The 20169-nt window shown below is 44.6% G+C and overlaps 3 protein-coding genes across 3 annotated transcripts; 2 read left to right on the forward strand and 1 right to left on the reverse strand.

The window, feature by feature from the left end:
• Window positions 1-276: 276 nt before the first annotated feature.
• Window positions 277-3451, forward strand: LOC147449736 (pentatricopeptide repeat-containing protein At4g18520, chloroplastic-like). The gene is made up of 2 exons (XM_086522099.1): window positions 277-603; window positions 711-3451. The coding sequence occupies exons 1-2, from the start codon at window positions 490-492 to the stop codon at window positions 2817-2819; spliced, it is 2223 nt and encodes a 740-aa protein (XP_086378225.1). The 5' UTR covers window positions 277-489; the 3' UTR covers window positions 2820-3451.
• Window positions 3452-9071: 5620 nt separating this feature from the next.
• LOC147449737 (uncharacterized) lies at window positions 9072-15269 on the forward strand. The gene is made up of 5 exons (XM_086522100.1): window positions 9072-10647; window positions 12811-13188; window positions 13406-13439; window positions 13545-13604; window positions 15096-15269. The coding sequence occupies exons 1-5, from the start codon at window positions 10552-10554 to the stop codon at window positions 15125-15127; spliced, it is 600 nt and encodes a 199-aa protein (XP_086378226.1). The 5' UTR covers window positions 9072-10551; the 3' UTR covers window positions 15128-15269.
• A 773-nt stretch (window positions 15270-16042) lies between these two features.
• On the reverse strand, window positions 16043-18336 carry LOC147449738 (uncharacterized). The gene is made up of 6 exons (XM_086522687.1): window positions 17880-18336; window positions 17697-17801; window positions 17468-17522; window positions 17370-17375; window positions 17142-17297; window positions 16043-17029 (listed from the first exon to the last, which is right to left on the reverse strand). The coding sequence occupies exons 1-6, from the start codon at window positions 17948-17950 to the stop codon at window positions 16922-16924; spliced, it is 501 nt and encodes a 166-aa protein (XP_086378813.1). The 5' UTR covers window positions 17951-18336; the 3' UTR covers window positions 16043-16921.
• Between the last annotated feature and the right edge of the window lie 1833 nt (window positions 18337-20169).

The following is a 20169-nucleotide window of genomic DNA, read 5'->3' on the forward strand; positions in this document are numbered from 1 at the left end:
AGAAGAGAGACTTTTAACGTTGTAGGAACAATCCCAAGAGATCTCAAAGATCTCCCTTATGAGTCTTGAACCAAGACCTTATGCATTGGAGGGAATTGGGATAACCAAATTACCACACTTGGGCTGCATTCAGATTGCATAGGCCGTGACATCGGCAAGTGCCTTTAGATTGCATAGGCCGCGACATCAGCCAGTCCTTTTCCCAACAGTCACTTATTCACACTACTGATGTAAAGAATATAAAGGAAAATGTTGTTAGGTCATGGTTATCTGAATGGGCGCTGTAGGCAAAGGCCAGGGATCAAACTTTCCTCCGTGTTCTGTGTCAAAAAGTACCTTTTGTTCGGAGGGGAAGGCCGTCTGTGCCTCTGGTGGGTCCGGAACCTCAGCGTCATTTTTACTCTTTAAGCGAATCAAGGCTCGCCACCTGGAGAGAAGGACAAGAGAGAAGTGAACTGATATCTGCCTCCGCTAGGCAGGTAAAAAAGAATGCGGCAGTGTGAACGCTGCGTACGTAGTCATGTGAGCATGCATGCAGCATGCTTGATGCGCAATAGCAAAGGGCCTATGGGGGCGGCCTATGGAGGACGACGAAATATCAAGGTAGGAAGCACCGTTTTTCTTGGGTTTCCTTCTCTCTTCCTTTCGTGCCACACACACACACACACTTTGTTTTCTCTCTTTTAATATGCAATGAGCATGGTTCACAGATCAGCTCCAAATCCTCTAACAGAACATTAGTTTCCGCTCGACAAGCTAAACGTGACTCGAGAGTAATAAGTCTTTCTTTTGTGAACTCACTTAAAGCCTGTGCTAAGAGGCAGGATTTGTACCAAGGCAGCAGGATACATGCTGATATTCGTGATAGTGGGTTACTTGAGAAGAACATATACTTAGGAAACTCCTTGGTCAGTATGTATGCCAAGTGTGGTGCTCTTGTCAGAGCTCAACAAGTAGTTGATGAGCTTCGAGTCCGGGACGTTGTCTCTTGGACCGCACTTATTACAGGATATGTCCAACATGGGCAGGGCAAAGAGGCTCTATGTTGTTTTTGCCGGATGCGAAGTGAGGGACTCTCTCCAAATGCGATTACCTATGCTTGCATCTTGAAGGCTTGTGGCATTACGCAAGAAGTTGACATGGGTGAACAAATGCATGGCGAGATTGTTAACAAGGGGCTCTTAGAAAACAATGTTGTGCTTGGCAGTGCTTTGGTCGACATGTATGCCAAGTGCGGTGTTTTCTCGAAAGCGAGAAAAGTGCTGGACGAGCTTCCTGTCCGGAATGTTGTCTCCTGGAGTGCATTGATTGCAGGTTATGTGCGACAGGGACAAGGCGAGGAAGCATTGGGTTGTTTCCAAAAAATGAAAAGCGAGGGACTCTCTCCAGATGCAATCACCTATGCTTGCATCTTGAAGGCATGTGGCATTACTCAAGACGCTAACATGGGTAAACAAATTCATGATGAGATAGCTAGTCAAGGACTCTTGGAGAAAGAGATCATGGTTGGTAGTGCTTTGGTCGATATGTATGCCAAGTGTGGTGCATTCACCAAAGCACATAAAATGCTTGACGAGCTTCCCGTCCACGATGTAGTCTCTTGGAGTGCATTGATTGCAAGATACGCACAAGAGGGGAAGGGCCAGGAAGCCCTGAGCTGCTTTCAAAAGATGCGAAGCAAGGGATTCTCTCCAAACGCAATCACATATGCTTGCATCTTGAAGGCATGTGGCATTACTCAAGACATTGACATGGGTAAGCAAATTCATGATGAGATTGTTAGTCAAGGGCTCTTGGGAAAAGATGTCGTCCTTGGGAGTGCTTTGGTCGACATGTATGCCAAATGTGGTGTTTTGGCAAAAGCACAAAATGTTTTGGACAAGCTTCCAGTCCGCGATGCAGTCACTTGGAGTGCATTGATTGCAGGATATGCCCAACAGGGGCATGGCCACGAAGCTCTGGGCTGCTTTAAGAGGATGCGAAGTGAGGGCTTCTCTCCAGATGCAGTCACCTATGCTTGTGTCTTGAAGGCGTGTGGCATTACACAAGATGTTGGCATGGGCGAAAAAATTCATGAGAAGATTGCTAGTCAAGGGCTGTTGAAGGATTATGTCAAGCTTGGCAATGCGTTGGTCGACATGTATGTTAAATGTGGTCTCCTTGCAAAAGCACAAAACATCTTTGACGAGCTTCCTGTCCGGAATGTTGTCTCTTGGAGTGCATTGATTGCAGGGTATGCCCAAAAAGGGCAGGCCCAAGAAGCTCTTGGTTGTTTTCAGCGAATGAGGAGTGAGGGTATCTCCCCAAATTTATCGTCTTGGAATGCTCTCATAGGAGGATATGCCCAGCAAGGGTTGGCAAAGGAAACTCTAGGCTGTTTTCAGTGGATGCAACATGAGGGTGTCTCCCCAGATGCGATCACTTTTGTTAATGTGCTCAATGCATGCAGTCATTCAGGTCTATTGGATGAAGGACATATGTATTTTGATAACATGAGAGAGACGTATGGAATTTTACCGGACAAAGAACACTACACTTGCATGGTCGACCTTTTTGGGCGTGCAAGGCTTTTTGACAAAGCTACGAGAGTGATTAAGATGATGCCATCATCTGATTACCCTCCCGTTTGGTCTGCTCTTCTAGGCGCTTGCCAAAAATGGGGAAATGTGAAGCTTGGAAGATTTGCCTTTGACTGTGCAGTGCAACTAGATGGATCTAATGCTACAGCATATGTCTTAATGACTAATATCTATGCAGCTTCCGGCATGCAGGAGGAGGCAGACACCATTGAACATAGGAGACTAAAAAATGCCACTTGAAAACTGCTAGGATGTAGCTGCTGGGTTGATGTGAGTGGAAATGTGCCTTGCAGGCTCTATCTACATAATGTCGACCTACTTGTTCCAAAGGTTTATCCGGGGCTTGAAGCTTGTTGACTCGGTAGTGATTTTTGTAGAGGACAGCCAAGCCGGGCTTTATGTGCCTATGCAAGATAACCTTGCTGATCTTTTCACAAAGGCTTTGTCTCGTGAGATGTTTGAAGCATCGGTGAGAATTATGTTAGACTCTAGACTCTAGCTTACAAAGAAGCTCTAGTCATAAATTTGTAGTTGGGATACTCCGCATTTGCATAGCAGACAAATCTATGCGAAGTTAAAGATTTTGATCTTAAAATGTCACAGCCAGGATATTGCATTGGGTCTCACAAGTCTTGCCAGGTGAGAAGTTGGCCACTGCTTGTGACATCCTCAATACACCACTAGGAGAAGATATACACACGTCACATCATTAATAACATCCAGGAATGTGGGAATGCCATGTTTCCTACCTTCATAATACTCAACATACAGAAGCAGAAAATTATCATAAAAAATTCAAACCTCTTTCACATTTCTGAAAGTGGGAAATTTTTCTGTGGTAACCATCGCTAATTAAAGTTTTGGGATGATGAGTACAGATTTCACTGTCAAGAGGAATGCGTTTTCTCAAGGTCAGTGATGGCTAGATTTACTTGCTTGTTTTCATGTCCTCGTGATGGGATAATTGAAAGTGGGATGCGTTTGTGGTGATTTGTGTGTTGAAGTACATTCCTAAAAGAAATACCTGTTTCTTTTCTTTTTCTTTGCCTTATTAATGTACAGTCATAAATTTTGATTAATTGAATGCGTACAGGGCATGCCTTGATTCTTGGTTTAGATGCAGCTCTCATAAGTAGAAATGTTGAAGTTTTATTAGAAAATTGTGAGAGTAGGGGAACTTCTATGTCCAAAGATAGTAATTTATGTCTTTCAAGTATGATTCGTTTAGCTTAAGAATTACCACATATTTACCGGGATGAAAATTATCATTTTTCCAAGGGCCGAGTTTGAGGTCATGCCTTGTCCAATCAAAGTTTATGGGTATTGACAGCAACAACAAAGATGGGTTCCCAAGAACTTCTTTGTCAACTAGTCTGAAACATCACCAAGGCCAAATCCAATAACACAACAACAGTGGGTCTCCAAAGGAGCTGTACTATGGCCAATCTCACTACCAAGGTGCTTGAATCAAAGTAGGATGAATGCCTACAAGAAGAGAACTCACAACTGATCGACCCCTTCAATCCAAATTTTTATCTAGTAAGATTCAGGTAGGAGTAGACAAAATCCTCACCAAATGCGTTCAATTTTCGACTCTATACTCCAAGACACAATCAAGTCCAGTCCAAAACAGTATTGGCATGAGAGTCAAATGCCATCAAACGTGCTCAGACTTCGTGTTTCATGTTTATATTAGTTCTATGACGAAGAGTTTAAGATACTTAAGATACTAGGGTACTGCTCAGTAGCCAAAATGTGATCAATTTTGTACTTGTGTACTCCAAAGTCACTGGAAGTCACCGGTAGTAAACACTATGGGCGTAAGTCAAGAGTCGATGCCATCCAAAGACCAGAACGTACTTAGGTATCAGACCAAGTGTTTCATGTAAATATTATCTGTGACTAAAAGTTGTAGCTACTGGTTTACTGCTCAACCTGGAGAGTTGGGCTAATTGCTTACTAGGTTTATTTATGAGTTGGTAAAGACGAGAGTTCACACAAAGTACAAATGCACTGAGATGAGCGAGTGTGATATCCTTATCAATACAAATTGCTTAATTGATGGTTGGCAACCTCTTAAACACTCATGTGCTAAAATTGTTACAACTTATCGCTCTTCCCTTACATTGCATATGCTTTGAATGATGCACCGGTGTTGAAATGTATACGCCGTAAAGGCTTTGCCAGGTCAGCAACACCGCGTCCTTTTGTATCTGGGCAAGGACCTCTATTTATAGACGGTTTGATTAAATAAAATGCGAGCGGTTCTCTCCTCTCTCGTGTAACCGTCTCCCACACCTCTCTTAGCACGAGCACATCTAGGACGGCCGGCGAGCCAAAAAGCCTGTTACAGGGGGAACAGCCTACATGTGCAGCTCTTTTTTTGGCCGCAAACTGGCTGGCTGGCCGGGGTAGCCCATGCCCCACCACTTCGAGCCATAGCCAACGTCTCCTTCCCATCCAATCAGAGCGAAGCTATTCAGGAAAAAGAACTCGTGGAGGGCTGGCCAGAGCGATTGTGCTCAAGATTGCCAGCCAACAGTGGCAGATTCCTCAAAATCATCTCGTGGCTGGAGACGGCCACCCGGCACGTTGTGCTAGGTCTATCTCTGTGTGTACTCTGTAGACGTGCAGCCCTTCTCAAACTTCAACATGGTATCCGGCCTGGTTCAATCATGGAGGCAGCCCCTTTCGCTGCACCTGCTCTGGCCTCTCTCCTTCTCCTCGTTTAGAGGCTTCCCTCAACAAGCCTCCACGAGCTTTTCTCCCCAGGGCGTATCCTACACCTGGTAAAGCTGCGACCATATTCCTTCAAAAAACCCAACAAGCCTATGACCCTGATAACGACGGGCAAGCTCAACCTTTAAATTCAACCTCTGACCCTCACAGAGAAGGGCAAGTGAAACCTCTTCAAGAAGCCTCTGACCCTCCAACTGGGCAGGCAACCTCGTCATTTGAAGCCGCCTCTGACCCTTACAGTCCCGGGCAAGCGAAACCTGCTGACCATTTAGCCTCTGACATTCGACATGGGCAAGCTTCAACAACAGTAGAAGAAGCCTCTGACCCTCGAGAGCGGGCAAGCTAAAGGTATTCTCAATTTTGTGGTTAATAAAAACCTGCGTATTCAAAAATTGCAGGACGAAAAATTCCCGAGGGCAAACCCCTCCATGGAGATTCTGTCAAGTCTCCACCTTTGCAAACCTTGTCATCAACCACAGCACCTTGCTCCTTTGCCCACTTTTTGGTGCCGGAAACGTCGCGAATAGAAACCTTGCGTTATTCAAGCAAGCTGGCATATCACCAATCTACAGGTATTTAATCACTTCCAACTTCTACTCATTCTTGCTGCCAGCAGTACCAATAACCATGGGAACCATTACTTTGCCCTCAAAAGTCTTACCTACATCATCAGCATGTGGTTGCAAAGCTTTTCCCAATGCCACCTCCTTTCGTGCCTCCGCGAACCCCTGGATTCTGTCTACTGAGTATATCTTTGTCGGCAGCATGGCAATGCCTTTGCCACCTCTCCAACCATTGGAAACCCATTCCATGAGCCTGCAACTCCTCGATCCGGCAAGTCCACACATAAACTTGCGGATCCTGGTTCATCAAGGGAGCCTATGGGCCTACGACAACAACAATCTTGTTGTCATCACTGTGAGTCTTTTCTTCCTTGCAGCCCACCCACTGAGGGGGAGATTTGTAGCAGACCAACTTTGAGCGTCCGATGCTCACACACGAAGGCGATCCCATCGACCAAGATGCAAAATGAAGGCAGAAGAACGACACATACAGCAGATACAATAAAACCACAAAGCAAGCATATTGTAATGCATTGAGCATACTCCATCACAACAATGTCACTATGTCTCTGCACACACACTCATCCCACATGTCAAAGCCATTAGGCTTAAGGGGGAGTGTTGACGTGTATAAGCTGTAAAGGCTTTGCTAGGTCAATAACACCGCGTCCTTTTGTATCTGGGCAAGGACCTTTATTTATAGAGGGTTTGATTAAATGAAATGAAAGCAGTTCTCTCCTCTCTCCTACATAACCGTCTCCAACACCTCTCTTAGGCTACGCACATGCAGTGCAGCGGTGTCCCGTTCCGGTGCAAAAGCGCAGGAATCCCACCAGTGCCCCACCACGCCCCTGCACACAGCCACCGGCTCTCTCACCGGCACCATCGGAACATCATGGCGACAGCCTAAACGGTCACCCCCGGTGGAGAGCCGTTTGTTCAAAGGAGAGGCATGATTGGCTGTGGCACCTGACAGCACGACAATTTAGTTGACTTTGCAGCCGAGGGTAGTTGGAGCTCTGGCATGTGCGAGAACTCTCGGTAGGCAGAAAGCGTTCACCCTTGATCGGCTTGCCACCGGCACCGGGACATGTGTGCAGGCTATCTTGTGGTGCGCACATGGTGCGGCCTCTAGAGGCGTTCGGCCGTTTTTAATTATGCTGGCCCACTAAATTTTGTACCATAGTGTAACGGTTGGCAAACGCAGCCCAATGCAATGAAAGCCCCCCCTTCAACGTGTTCGCGACGGCCAGGCAATCCAGCAACTCTTTTCTGGTTTTTGAGCACGAGGCCACAATTGCTTCAAGAGGGGTTTCTCCACTTTGGATCATATTCTTACACTCAGAGCCATTATTGAAGAGGGTCGGGCACATGGGAGACGGATGTATTGTTGCTTTGTGGACTTCCGCAAGGCATTTGACACAGTGCTGAGGGCCAGATTGATGCACAAGCTACTGAAGTTGGGAGTACCCACAGAGATCATATGGGGGATCATGGCTTTATACGGCTCAGTGACTGGCCAAGTACGCACTCCTGAGGGGATTTCTGACATTGTTCATTCCACTATTGGAGTGAAACAGGGGTGTCCTTTGTCCCCTACACTTTTTGGTATGTATGTAGATGAGGTCTCTGACTACATTGACAGAGAGGGTGACAGAGGCGCTCAGCTGGCAGGGACATGGATCCCTTTATTATTATATGCTGATGATATTGTGTTAATGTCAGAGTCGCCAAAGGGCATGCAAAGACATTTGGATGCATTGCACAACTTTGCAGAGGATAGTGGACTGTCTGTGAACCTTGGTAAAACCAAGGTTATGGTGTTTAACACCACACCACAGTGGGTCAAGAGATCGGCACCTACACTCGTATATGGCCAGGACACTGTGGAGTACACAGATGAATATACATATCTGGGGGTGGTATTCACGGGACCGAGGTTTACCTTGAGGAGAGCAGCAGAGACTAGACTATCCAGAGCCTATGCGGCATTAGGAGGGCTAGAGAGGATGTGTTCGCAGGTTCAGTTTCAAGAACCACGAACAAAACTATGGCTCTTTGATACTTTGGTTGCTTCAGCTATGCTTTATGGGGTCCAAGTTTGGAGACCATCTGTGAATCATGACAGTTGGAGGAACATGGAGAGACCCTTGGTATTTATGATATCCCGGATGATTAGAGCCAAGGCCTCTGTACCACATGCGATTATTCGAGCGGAGGTAGCCGCCCCTCCTATAGAGATTGAGGCTCTTACCAGATCAGTGTCCTTTATGCACAGTCTATGGGATACACATAGAGGCAGATATACTAGACTGGCTCTTGAGTCCTCTAGACAGTTAGCGATGCAGGGAGATGCATCATGTTGGTATGCACAGATGACCTCATGGTTTCAGAGGCATGGTTTCAGCATGGATAGATTGCCTCACTTTTAGTATTCCCTAGATGCACCCTCCCTGCTAGTCACATGGACGGAGATCACTAGACTCATTCGTCAGGATCTTATACAGTTGGACACCAGGAGGACATGGGTAGAGCCGATACAGGAGTTGGGCACGAAGATGGCTTTCTACAAAGAGCACCTTCTCCAACTTTCAGGGGATGGGTTTGTGACTCGTCCGAACTACATGGACACTCATTTATCTCATGGTCTGCGATGTGCTATTGGTCAGATTCGCACATCCTCACACCAGCTGGAGATTGAGACGGGTAGATTCCGAGGGATACCACCAGAGTCTAGGATATGTCAACTACAAGGTTGTTTCCGTACGTACGTACGGTATGGTTCCGTACCGTACGGTACATCCGTACGGTATCCGTACGCACCGTACGATTCCGTACGTACCTCAAAAAAAAAAAAAAAACGCCAACGGTGCCTATTCCCCGTGGTCGGATTAGGTGGGCGAGGCCTATAAAAAGTCCACCTATCCTATACTGGTTATTATCACAACAGAGAATTAGAGAGTAGAACAAAGTCTCTGCACAGTGTCTGCACAGAGACCAAGGAAGGATTTGCCGCCACCGATAAGGTTCTTTCTCCCTCCCTCCCTCCCTCCCTCTCTTTGTGTTTGGAGTCTGCAAGGAGGCACTCTAGAGTCCTGACCTCGCGAAAGATTGTAAGTTTTGTATTCAACTTGGAAGTGTGCGTTTGTGTTGCAGAGTTATCTAGCGGTTACTTAACTTGTGGGGTGATTTTAAGTGTTTTCTGAAAGTTGTGGCTATGTTTAAGTATTGTGCAGTGTTTTTAAACTAGATAGGTTGTATATAAATTTGAAATTCTTTGTATTTTTAGCTTTTAAAAAATATACTACGAATTTTACGTACCTTATGGCCCAATCCATACGATACAACTTACAGTATGTACCGAACACGTACCGAATACTACGTACCTTACAACCTTGGTCAACTATGCGGTAGAGAGCCAGAGACAGAGCTACACTACATATGCCACTGCACTGTGTATTATGAGATACGAGGGCGCTTCCATTGCTTATTCAGGGAGGGTTTTGGACCCCTAGATAGAATCATGAGGTATCAGGACCAGAGATGCCTTGGCTTATATCTACTTGAGCTACACCGACATAGAGACAGTCTGTTGGGGAGACATGGAGTACGACAGTCGCAGAGACAGATCACAGATTTCTTTGGATCGAGGGAGCCAAGAGACCAACCACCAGCACAGGGTTGTACCCGCATTCATACCAGAGGCACCCTCATTGACAGGGCGATTGAGCTCGGGAGATCGAGACGACCACGACCGAGACACAGGAGCACACTGCATCGACGGAGACTCCAGCAGAGGATCAGAGGCATTCTAGCACGACACCCAGATTGTCATTGAGGGCCTATTCTACATTTTCACATTTCACATTTCACACTTCATTTCAGTTTTCATTTTTTACTTTCAGTACTTTTTGTACTTGTACCTCAGACATTGTATTAGATTCACCACTTTGCATCTGATGGTCTCATAGGTCATTTTGGCCTTTTGAAGACGTTAATATATATATCATATCATCATATCTCACTCACACACGCGCGCGCGCACTCTCTCTCTCTCTCTCTCACACACACACACACACATATACACATGTTGAACGAACAGGAAATTTCATAGCCTTTCTTTTATTCACACAAAAAATTGTATTCATATACATATGTTGAACACACAGGAAATTGCATAGCCTTTCTTATTCACACAAAGAATTGCATTCATATATACACATGCTGAATAGACAGGAATTTGCATTGCCTTTCTTTTATTCACACAAAAAATTGCATTGCCTTTCAATATGTTTTTCATTCATAAGCTCTTGTTCGTCAAAATTTTCCTTCAAATGGTCTCGTTCGTCATGTAACGGTTTTGAGTGGCGAATTGGGTCATGGCTTCACGTGTGTATACGGATGGAATCGCCATAACTAGTCCAAAAATTCATTGCATGTTCGTTAGTAGTATTGATTTGTCGTCGTAAAACATCCTCTTTCGCACTATGTCTTCTCCGCCTCTAGCCACCGTTGGTATGCGACGAGCTAGGCAAGGGGAGGGTGGTAAGCCTACTAGGCCCTCTTGGGCAATGCATCTGCAATCGGCACCAGTTGGAGATGAATGCGAGGAATACGTTCCTCTTTCCTAGGACGCTACACCTTTTGTGCAGGATTCCTACGTCGGTTTAATGGAGGAGGCTATGCTTACGCCTCCTTCAACTGGGAAAAAACGATCCAAGATAGAGATATCCTCGCAAGCACAGACTCCAATTGAGCATCCAAAGGTCACAAATGCAATGAGTCAACCACCAGCGAAAAAACCACAGGAAGCACACACAAGCACAAAAGGGACGAAACCACCAGTGCAGACATCACAAGATGCAGACACATCCACAAAAGGGACGAAGCGCCAGAGAGCAACGGCAGTTATATGGGATGACAAAAGCACGTATACTCTCCTACGACTCTATGAGGAGCTGTTGCCAAATTGGCTTTATCTGACAGAAAAATAATTCTAAATGAATTATTGGATTTATAAGTGAGAGGGTTTTCTCGCTTGGAACACCAAGGAAAAATAATTCTAAATGAATTATTGGAATTTTAAGTGAGAGGGTTTTTCTCACTGGAGACATCCGAGTACAGAATATTCCTAGTGCGTCATTCAGAGTAATGATGGGAGCACTGTGAAAGGGAATATTTGTAAGGCCACCAGGAACGGGTACTTCTGATGCGTCACATCGGATGGGTGACAAGGAGCATCAAGAAGAAGTATCCGACCATCCGGGAACAGACATCTCTGATGCATCATAGGATGGGTGACAGAGCATCGTGAAGGAGATTGTACCGTAAGTTCGGTAGGAAAGGACTAGGTGATGGGTATTCCTGATGCGTCACAAGGTGGGTGACGGGTGCATCGGAAAGGGAATATCCATAGTCGGGAGGAAATTCCGAACTGTGTTAGAATTGTGCACAAGGAAAAAAGCAAGCACTTGAATGAAGATGGGTTCAAAGGAAACTTTGAGGAAAAACAGATGCTTTTTGAGAAAGCGGGATTGCTTTTCGGAAAAGCAGATGCTTTCCCACGAGGAAGTCTATGTCTGCATTGCAACTGTGCATGTGATTGCATCCAGGGACGCCTGGGAAGTGCTGTGAAAGCATTGTTTTTAACTTATAGGTTTTATTGAGTTTTTGGGTAGGTTCATACTATTTTTTAAAATACGCCGGCCGCCCACTTAATAAGTGGGCAGCCATCTGATAAATAAGGCAACAGATCAGCCAACGTTTCTCTCTCTCTTTTTCTGGCAGAACAAAAAAAAAAAAAAAAAAAACGGCCGCGATCTCTACGCGAGCAGCTATTCGTGCTAGTGGCTAGGAGCTATAAAAGCATCGCATGCCCTCACTCAAAGGGGAGGACCAATCTTTGCAAGGAGGAGATGCTGCTGCAAATTTCAGCCGTAAAAAAGACGTTGCAGGTGATGCCCATGGCTGCCCCAAGTGTACCCGATGTCGCCAAGACCCAGTGTGCGAGTTCCCTCGCGAAGAAGTGCCTACGGAGCGTGTTTCCATCGCGACAAGCTGCTGTTTTTCTCTGTTTTCAACTCATAAACGTCGTAGATGGGGCTGATTTATGAGAAGGAACCTGAGAACACACCTCTTTTGTGTGTAGGATTGGAAGAGAGGATTTTCTATGGAGAGATCTCTTCCGGGGAATTGCTTTTCGAGAACGGAGTTGCGTTTCGAGCGTCGAGACTTTGAAGGTAACGATTTTCATGTTATGAACTCTGAGTATTTGTTTGCAGTTGTACTTCCTCTTAGTGAGGGAGTAGGAGCAGAGGAAGGTATGAGCCTCTGCAGGAGAAAAGCGCTCTGAGGAACTAGAGCCAGATCAGCCCAAGGGTTTCGTACCCAAGTTTGGGAAGTAGATCCACGGAGCGGAGAAAGGTAGTCTCTCAAGTTGTGATCCAGAAGTTGGGATTCCCAAGTAAGGACTTCGTGTCCGGGAAAGCAGAGTTGTTCTGCGGGAAGAGGACTCTGGAAAGAGAGTTGGAAAAGAGTTGCAGGGATGCCATGCCCTGAGTCTGGAAGGTGAGATCCAGAGGCGAGAACCTTGATTCTCGAGAAATTGGAATAAGGAACGGAAGTTCCTTGGAATAGGGTTTTGCCCTAGGAATCGGAAGCTGAGGCTTCCGGGAACCATCAAGTCTTATTCTAGAACAAACGTGGTAATACGTTCGGTTCAAGTGCTTGTATAGACTTCTCCTCAGTAATAAAGATACTACTACGGGGGGGGACCAACCCATCTTCTGGTCCCAGTATTGTGTCGATCTTCTCACTCTCTATCTCTCTCTCTATTTATTTCTCTCTATATCCTCTAGCTTCAGTAATAAGTGATAAATCCTATTTATCCGAATGTATTTTATATTGTTATGCGCTCCCGTTTGTGACAGGAGCAGTGGTCACACATCAAGAAGGGCAATTTTCGCCCTAGAGATTGGGAAGATTTGGTCTTTGCTATAAATCGGGAGATCACAGGTAGCTTCAATCCGGAGCATGTAAGAAACCGAATTAACACACTAAAGGTGCACAAAAAGGAGCTTTCCAAACAAAACTCTATTGGCAGTGTACCTAGTACCTGGATCTTCTTTGACATGTGTGATGCGTTGTGGGGGAAGACTCCGAAGTGCTCAGGCATAGCTGGTGCACTTGATAGTGAGAGCCACGGGCCTGTGTCCTCCACAGCAGATACACCTATAGACCTAGATGGTGTTGAGATTGATAGTGGCTCAGGTCAAAATCCACAACCAGATTTTGTGGATTTGGACGGCGTATTTGGCAAGAATTTAATCAACCAAAAAAATCAAGCTTGGGCAGTGGCCAAAACGATGGGTGATGGGATGAAACAGTTGTGTGAAGCCCACAAGCGTGCAGAAGATAAGAAGACAAGCACCTTGCAAGAGCTTGAGACTGCCAGGATGCTACATGCGGAGAGACTCGCAAGGATCAGAGAGGAGGAAGAGACGAAGCGTCACCAAATCTTCTTAGAGATCGCAAAACTTATCTCTAAGAAGCCAAATCAGTAAGTTTATGTACACATCACCATAGTACATTCTCCTTTTACTTTGAGCTCTACACATATCATTGCAGAGTAATTGATATAAACGACATGTTTACTTTTGTGCAGGTGAGGTCTTGCAATTGCGTTCCATTGTGTCTTTACGTGTGCGTCCTTGCTCGTACTCAGGTATGTCTTAACCTACTTCGTAGTTTTGATATTTATTTGTTTGCAGTTTGTTTTCCAAATCAGTATGTTTATTTTCAATCATAGGATGGAAGAGTGGGTTCATCTCTTTGGGATGATGACATTACTGAGTGACAGTACACTAGGCAGGGCGAGTGCATCGCATGATCAACGCTTGGAGGAAACAACTTCTTCATACTTATGTCTGCTTATGCATGGTTGTGTTGTGGGATGGCGGGGGCGCTCGAGTCAGTGGCATGGCGTTTTGCACCAAGAGTATGGTGGTGTTTTCCTCGCCAACACACATTCTTTCGCAGTGTACACAGTGTGCTTTGGTCTTCCGCTCGCCTAGCAAATCAAGATCCCTATTGTTTTGCATATCGCATGTCTCGCAGATCCTTTCTTGTGCTATTAAACATGATTCGTCTTCTACTTCCCACAAGCGGAGTCAAGTTTGTCAGAGAGCCTATTTCTCTAGAGGCTGCGCTTTCTTGCGTACTCTGGCGGCTTGCGCATGGACACTCCTCACGAAGCATGGAAAATCTATTTGACATGGGTGAGAGCACCATTCGCAAATATGTGGTGATCATTTGTCGCATATTGAGTAGTATTGACTTCTTTCACAGGGTCAGCATCAGAGTGCCACGTGGAGACCGTTTTGAGCAGATAATGGCAGGATTTGAGGCTATCTCTGGTTTCCCGCATATTGCTGGGGCACTTAATGGGACTCACATCCGTCTACAAAGAAAGCCAGCACGAGAGTTCTATCCAGCACAATATATCAATAGGCATGGTTTTTTGAGCATCCTCCTTCAGGGTATTGTCGACTCCAAGAAAACTTTTTTGGAGTGCAGTTTGTAGGGCTGCATGATTCTTCTCACTTCAAAGGATGTGACTTGTATGGTCAGCTCAAACGACGAGAAGCACTCGATCGGCCACTATTGCACATTCAAGGAGAGATAGTACGGCCTTATTTGATTGCAGACTCAGCCTACAAAGTGAGGACATTTTTGGTAAAGCCATATCGAATGAAGGCAGGGCGATTTTTACGTGAAAAGCGAGATTTTGACAGGAAAATCTCAAAGGGGAGAGTGAAAGTGGAAAATGCCTATGTCTCTTGAAGAATAGGTGGCAGATTTTGCGAGATCCCAATGTCGATCTTGCTTTCGCGCCCACTGTGATAGGAGCGTGTTGTTTCCTACACAACTTTGTGCAAATCCGAGGCGAGACAGAGCCTCATGATCAACGAGATCTGCATCCCAACTCCCAAGAGCCGCTTCCTAATGATGGCGAGAATCCTGCTCATCGCGAGATGGCCTTGCGGATAAGGGCAGCTTTATTCTGCCATCGCAGCTTGAGGGTTCAGAATGTAGCAGGTTATGGATTTAGTAATTGTTCTTATTTTTCAAAGTGATCTTGTCTTTTGCTTCAACTAAGGTTTTAAATATATATCCAAAAAGCTTATTATTAATTCCTTGAAGTTGTGTTTTGCAGGGCTTGATGATGATTCGGAGTCTGCGGATTGAGTCATGTTCTACATGGTTGTAGTTTTTGTCATGTGGTTTGCTTTATGGCTGCAATGAGCAGCACCTCTATTTATGAAGCAGAACACATCTATTTATGTACTGCTACAGGGTTTTCATTATGGTTCTCAAGTGTTTTTGTTTATGATTGTCAATGAGCAACAATGCCGCGCGCTTCTGTATCATAGTAAATGGTTCATTCTGATGTACTTAGAACAACTCAGTTTATGACTGTCAGTCTCTTGTTTATGTGGTTACCGGATATTGAAATCTTTTTTTGTCATGCGTTTTTTCATGCATTCGGTGCAATGTTATTAGACATTTTTTGTTGGAAAAGGCTATCTTTGTGATGTTGGCAATGCGTGGTTTGTTGGTTCGCACGTCAACTTCAGCAACGAACGGACGTGAACGGACGAACACCAGTGCGCACAGGACATGGCTGGACGGAACAGGTGGTTTTTTTACCGAATGGATGCATGTGCGCGAAATGGTAAAAAGTTTGCATCCGTTTGTTGCACTTTTCAGAGAACGAACGGCCGAACGAATGGCTCATGTGCGCTTTACATCTGTGTGTACGCTGCAGACGTGCAACCCTTCTCAAACTTCAACAACCGACAAAACGCATCTAGGATGTCCCCCATCTAGACAATATGCATTAATAGGCGCTTTTTGCCGGTTAACCCATACGCTAGACAACAAAATAACAAGCTTATCACAAAAACTATTAACATGCAAATTACGAGTTTCAAATGCTACACATGTTTGGAATCACCAAGCATAATTGCAAGTACAAAGAGAGCAAACCCCATCAATGTTCGGTCTTACACAACATATTGTTAATTCCTCGTAAGAATATACGTACTATCATTCTTCAACACGCGTAGTACACATGCTTTTTTTCTTTCACCCGTGCACAAATACACAACCTGTTAGACGACCAAAGATAACTTGACCACGTGTACATACTAGGACAAATTTTCTCCCATTGGGGTTTTCCCCAACCATATTCAATCTTGAGCACCATATAAGCCTCTATGGAGAAGAGATGGGGCTCTTCACTTAGTCATTTGGTTGAGTGAGCTCATTCAACCAAAAGATTAAGTGATAATAAGCACAACACACAGCCAAAAACTCGTCGTACTCACCCTTGAGGTACAGGGCAGCAGCACTACACAAATGTGTGAGAGGGTGTATTTCCGTGGGCCGTATAGTCCTGCCCGCTTCAATTCAAGCATCCGAATGCCTTAGTCTTTCCTAGCCCTCATTGCCATCAACCATGGTCATCCTAAAATTATAGGGTAGTCCTCCCTATTGATGGGCGTTGCATATATATATGTCTCAATAGATGCCAACAGACGCCAAGCAAGATAGACGGAAGCTACAACATCTAGGCAACCCATATGTCTCACAACTCTTAAAATTTCATACAGCCAAGGAGCCCATAAATACCACAATCACAAGCAAATGCTGAGTTCTTTCAACATGGTTCTTTCAAGCGCCTTAGTATATCCTACTTGTTCGCCCATGTGAGTTTAAGGTATGTTTGGTTTAGCATTTCTAATGTCGAATCCCCCTCCCAATTCGATGAAGCTTTCTCCCGGGAGTTGAAACCCTGCATACAGCAAAGTCATGTGCTGATCATACATGAACAGGTGCAAGTTTTTGTTATCCAATATTTCAAAGGTTGGGAGTGGGGTGGTGCAGGCAATCTGCCAAAATGGGCTCAGCATAGAAAAACCGCAGCTGTCTAGTTTTTAGTGCCATAACACTTGCCCCTCCACCTTAGATTTGTATAAACTAAACAGCATGTGTGCAACTAGCGAGGCCCTTTATCATCACAAAGGCAGCCAACAGGACGATCACCGACCTCAACTGGTGAGCCCCAAACTTTCCTTCATTATGTATCTGTCACCACCCAAAAAATAAAATTATGGTAGGGATTCACTAAACCAGACATATAATGAAAAAGCACTCGCTCTTCACATTCAAAAAACATGATGCCAACAGAAGGTGACACCTTTGAAAGCCAAATTTTCCGGCTCCATCCATCCTTCTCTGCATTATCTTCACGCTCCTCAAGATACTCTATCCAATTATCAAGATCATGATTACATAGCCACTTTCTCCAAAAGATAAGCCCTTCTTCAGAACGTTCTTCGACACACTTTGTAGGCTGAACAAGGGTACTTTAACTTGAGATTCAAGAACCCACGTGTCCTTTGATGCACTAATGCAATTCTCCAACTGGTACCTGAAATAGGAACCAGAAGTTGCCAGGACTACATTTGCAAGATGATCTTGTTTCCAAATCTTGACAAAGAAATCCAGGAAGCTAAGCAGTACCTTCTGCTTAGTCTCGTCACTTTGCAACGTTGCCTCGTCTAGTCTCTGCCTCGCGCTTTATCAAATAGTCCGTCAATTGTTTTGTGAAAATCTCCTTCTTGTTGAGCTCAATGCTCGCCGCTTGCCACTCAAACTTCAACTGCACATTAGCCAGGATAGAGAGCCACGCAGCTCTTCCGCAAGCCAGTGACTAAACTTTTATGTTGTACCACTTAGCAAACCTATCCACGTCAATGTTGCTTCTTGAGAAACCAATTGCTTCAAAAGCTCCGTCTTGCTGCAATCAGGAGGGCCTGTGAGCAACAGGAAACCGCCTTGCGAGGTGGTCAATTCACTACCACAGCAGAAGGCGAGAGGTATCAATATAGAAAAATCTATGTTGCTTGCCGCAATCAGGGGCTAGGTAACCCACCAGATGTTTTCACAAATTTCTTCAAATACAGCAGCTTCAGATCTCGTCGCAGTTGACGCACCACGCGGCATAGAGATGGTGCTGGTGGCTGCTTATTGGGTTTCTTTAGAGGGCATGAGGATTTTTTTTGGAGAGTGGTTAGCAGGATTTAATCTTTATATAGGGACACAGAGACGTTCTTCCGACATGGCAAAATGTGATTCGAGGAGCAGACCTACCACGAGCTCGAGCGGCCTCAGTCCCCCCGGAACGCCCTCTGTCAACATGGGTTGTGTGGCCAAACACATCCTTAAGACCCATGTGTTACATTGGTGGACAGTTTGTGCAATTGGAGTGATCGTCAGAGCTGTGCAGAAAGGTGCTCCAGTTCGAGTCGTCAGGTTTGCCATAATCAGTGTACGAAATCAATACTCTAAACTGATTCTGTACAAAATCAGAGCTGCGCAAAAGGTGCTCGAATTTGAGTTGTCAAGACTGCCATAATCAGTGTACAACATCAGTACTTTGTACTCACAAACACACACTTTGATCATGTGGATGGAGGTGATTAACATGTAGCTCTCGGGTGTTGTTTTATATTATGGCAGTTGACGTGTCATAAATTCCTACATCCGAGAGAAAATTTAATTGCATATAGATGTACAACTACGATCTTCTCCCCTCGACCCATGACCTTAACATTAGTGAAGTGTGATATATTGAATTAGGACTCCTAAACCATGGATCACGGTTTCTTTGATAAAACAAAAATTGTTTTCGGCTAGATTTCGAGCTTGCCTTTAAGAAAGCCATGGATCATCGTTTCTTTGACGAAACATAAATACACTATAAGAGGAAAATTCTAGAACCGCTAACATTGTTGTGGATTAACAAAGGAAAATAGAAAGAGAAAATATTGTGTGTGCGGCAATAGCAACGGCAAAGGACGTGGTAGCGGTTTAACAACAATATACGCGGTAATAGGTGCGGTAATATAGTCACAATCATTATCGCAAATATACCGCGCATATTGTCATGCATATTACCTCGCATATTACTATGCATATTACCTCGTATATTACCGTGCATATTACCGCCATACGGATTTTCAAAAATAAAGATGCTCATTTGGTCCATCCAATTTGGATGGCCCATATGAACATCTTTATTGTTGACCTGCATAAATTCATGTGGTCTATAACTGTCTTCTTCAAGCACATAGTTCACATCATCAAAATATTGGTCGCTTCTTCTTAATACTCTGCTCTCACAAGGGAGCTCTATTTATGTCAAGGGGTTTGACACTCTGTAGCATTGTCATTTCCATTTCCAATTGCCTCATACAAGCTCATTTTCTTCTCAACACATGCATGCATTTCAACATGTTTGGTCTCAGACAAGTTTGAACACATGTGACTGCTCCTTGCCTCCAAGCTGCCTAGGGAAAAGAACACTTTGAATGAAAGGATACTTGCACCTACTCTTGAGCTCCAAAAAAGACTCCAAGCTTTTTTCACTAATTACTTTGACCTCTTGGTAGAATTGAAGTTCCTCTCTATTTGTTGTTGCACATTAAATCTTTTTGGTTCTCCCCTTTGGTGGATTGCATATGGGACTTACTTCTCTACCTTGCTGGGATATTTTCTCTGTGCGTGCTAGTTTTCATTTGGCATTCTCAATGATTATGCATTCTACTCATTATGACATCTATGATAGGTAGATATAGATAGACGAATAGATTGAATTATCATCCACAAAGGTCAGATATGACTTATGGGAACAAAAATTACAAAACATTACAAAGTTCCTTCTGAATAAAGGGGTTGTTGGATACATCTCAATTAAGGAGTAAGGGTCTAGCGAGGTGTGATAAAGGGAAGATAAGATGAAATGAACAAAACCTAAGAAGGGGTAGGTGAGGGGGGAGCCAATTTGGGAGAAACTCATGGATAATGAACAAAACCCAAGAAGGGGTAGGTGAGGGGGGAGCCAATTTGGGAGAAACTCATGGATAATGGCTTTACCTTCTTGATAAACTGACCATTTTCCTATTGTGTGTGTTTCTCACATTTTTTGGAGTTCTTCCTTCTTTTGTTTGAGTTAGGTGGGTGTTAGATCTTCTGCAAACCAAAATTTGGTGTCCTTGAGAAGCCTCAATTGCTCAAGGAGTTTGATTTGATCCGCCTTGGTCTTGAAAGTGAGGATTGCATGGCTGGTGCGATGTTTGTGTGTAAGAGAGGTGATTGTGGCTGACCCCATTGTACCATGTGGGCTATTGTTTGGATGTGATCAAAGGAATCGTGGAACATTG

This window comes from Adiantum capillus-veneris, chromosome 10, assembly GCF_014529385.1.
Source record: "Adiantum capillus-veneris isolate H3 chromosome 10, ASM1452938v2, whole genome shotgun sequence".
In the NCBI taxonomy this organism is placed as follows: Eukaryota; Viridiplantae; Streptophyta; class Polypodiopsida; order Polypodiales; family Pteridaceae; genus Adiantum; species Adiantum capillus-veneris.

What these genes read in the sequence shown, in the direction of transcription:
- LOC147449736 (XM_086522099.1), top strand. Translation starts at nt 490, where the DNA reads ATGCGGCAGTGTGAACGCTGCGTACGTAGTCATGTGAGCATGCATGCA. An exon ending in GAGGACGACGAAATATCAAG is followed by an intron (nt 604 to 710) that starts GTAGGAAGCACC and finishes CATGGTTCACAG; the next exon opens with ATCAGCTCCAAATCCTCTAA.
- LOC147449737 (XM_086522100.1), top strand. Translation starts at nt 10,552, where the DNA reads ATGGAGGAGGCTATGCTTACGCCTCCTTCAACTGGGAAAAAACGATCC. An exon ending in ATTTTGTGGATTTGGACGGC is followed by an intron (nt 13,189 to 13,405) that starts GTATTTGGCAAG and finishes AAATCTTCTTAG; the next exon opens with AGATCGCAAAACTTATCTCT. An exon ending in GCGTCCTTGCTCGTACTCAG is followed by an intron (nt 13,605 to 15,095) that starts GTATGTCTTAAC and finishes TGTGTTTTGCAG; the next exon opens with GGCTTGATGATGATTCGGAG.
- LOC147449738 (XM_086522687.1), bottom strand. Translation starts at nt 17,950, where the DNA reads ATGCCGCGTGGTGCGTCAACTGCGACGAGATCTGAAGCTGCTGTATTT. An exon ending in GAAATTTGTGAAAACATCTG is followed by an intron (nt 17,802 to 17,879) that starts GTGGGTTACCTA and finishes CTGCTGTGGTAG; the next exon opens with TGAATTGACCACCTCGCAAG. An exon ending in GGAAAATTTGGCTTTCAAAG is followed by an intron (nt 17,030 to 17,141) that starts GTGTCACCTTCT and finishes GGGTGGTGACAG; the next exon opens with ATACATAATGAAGGAAAGTT.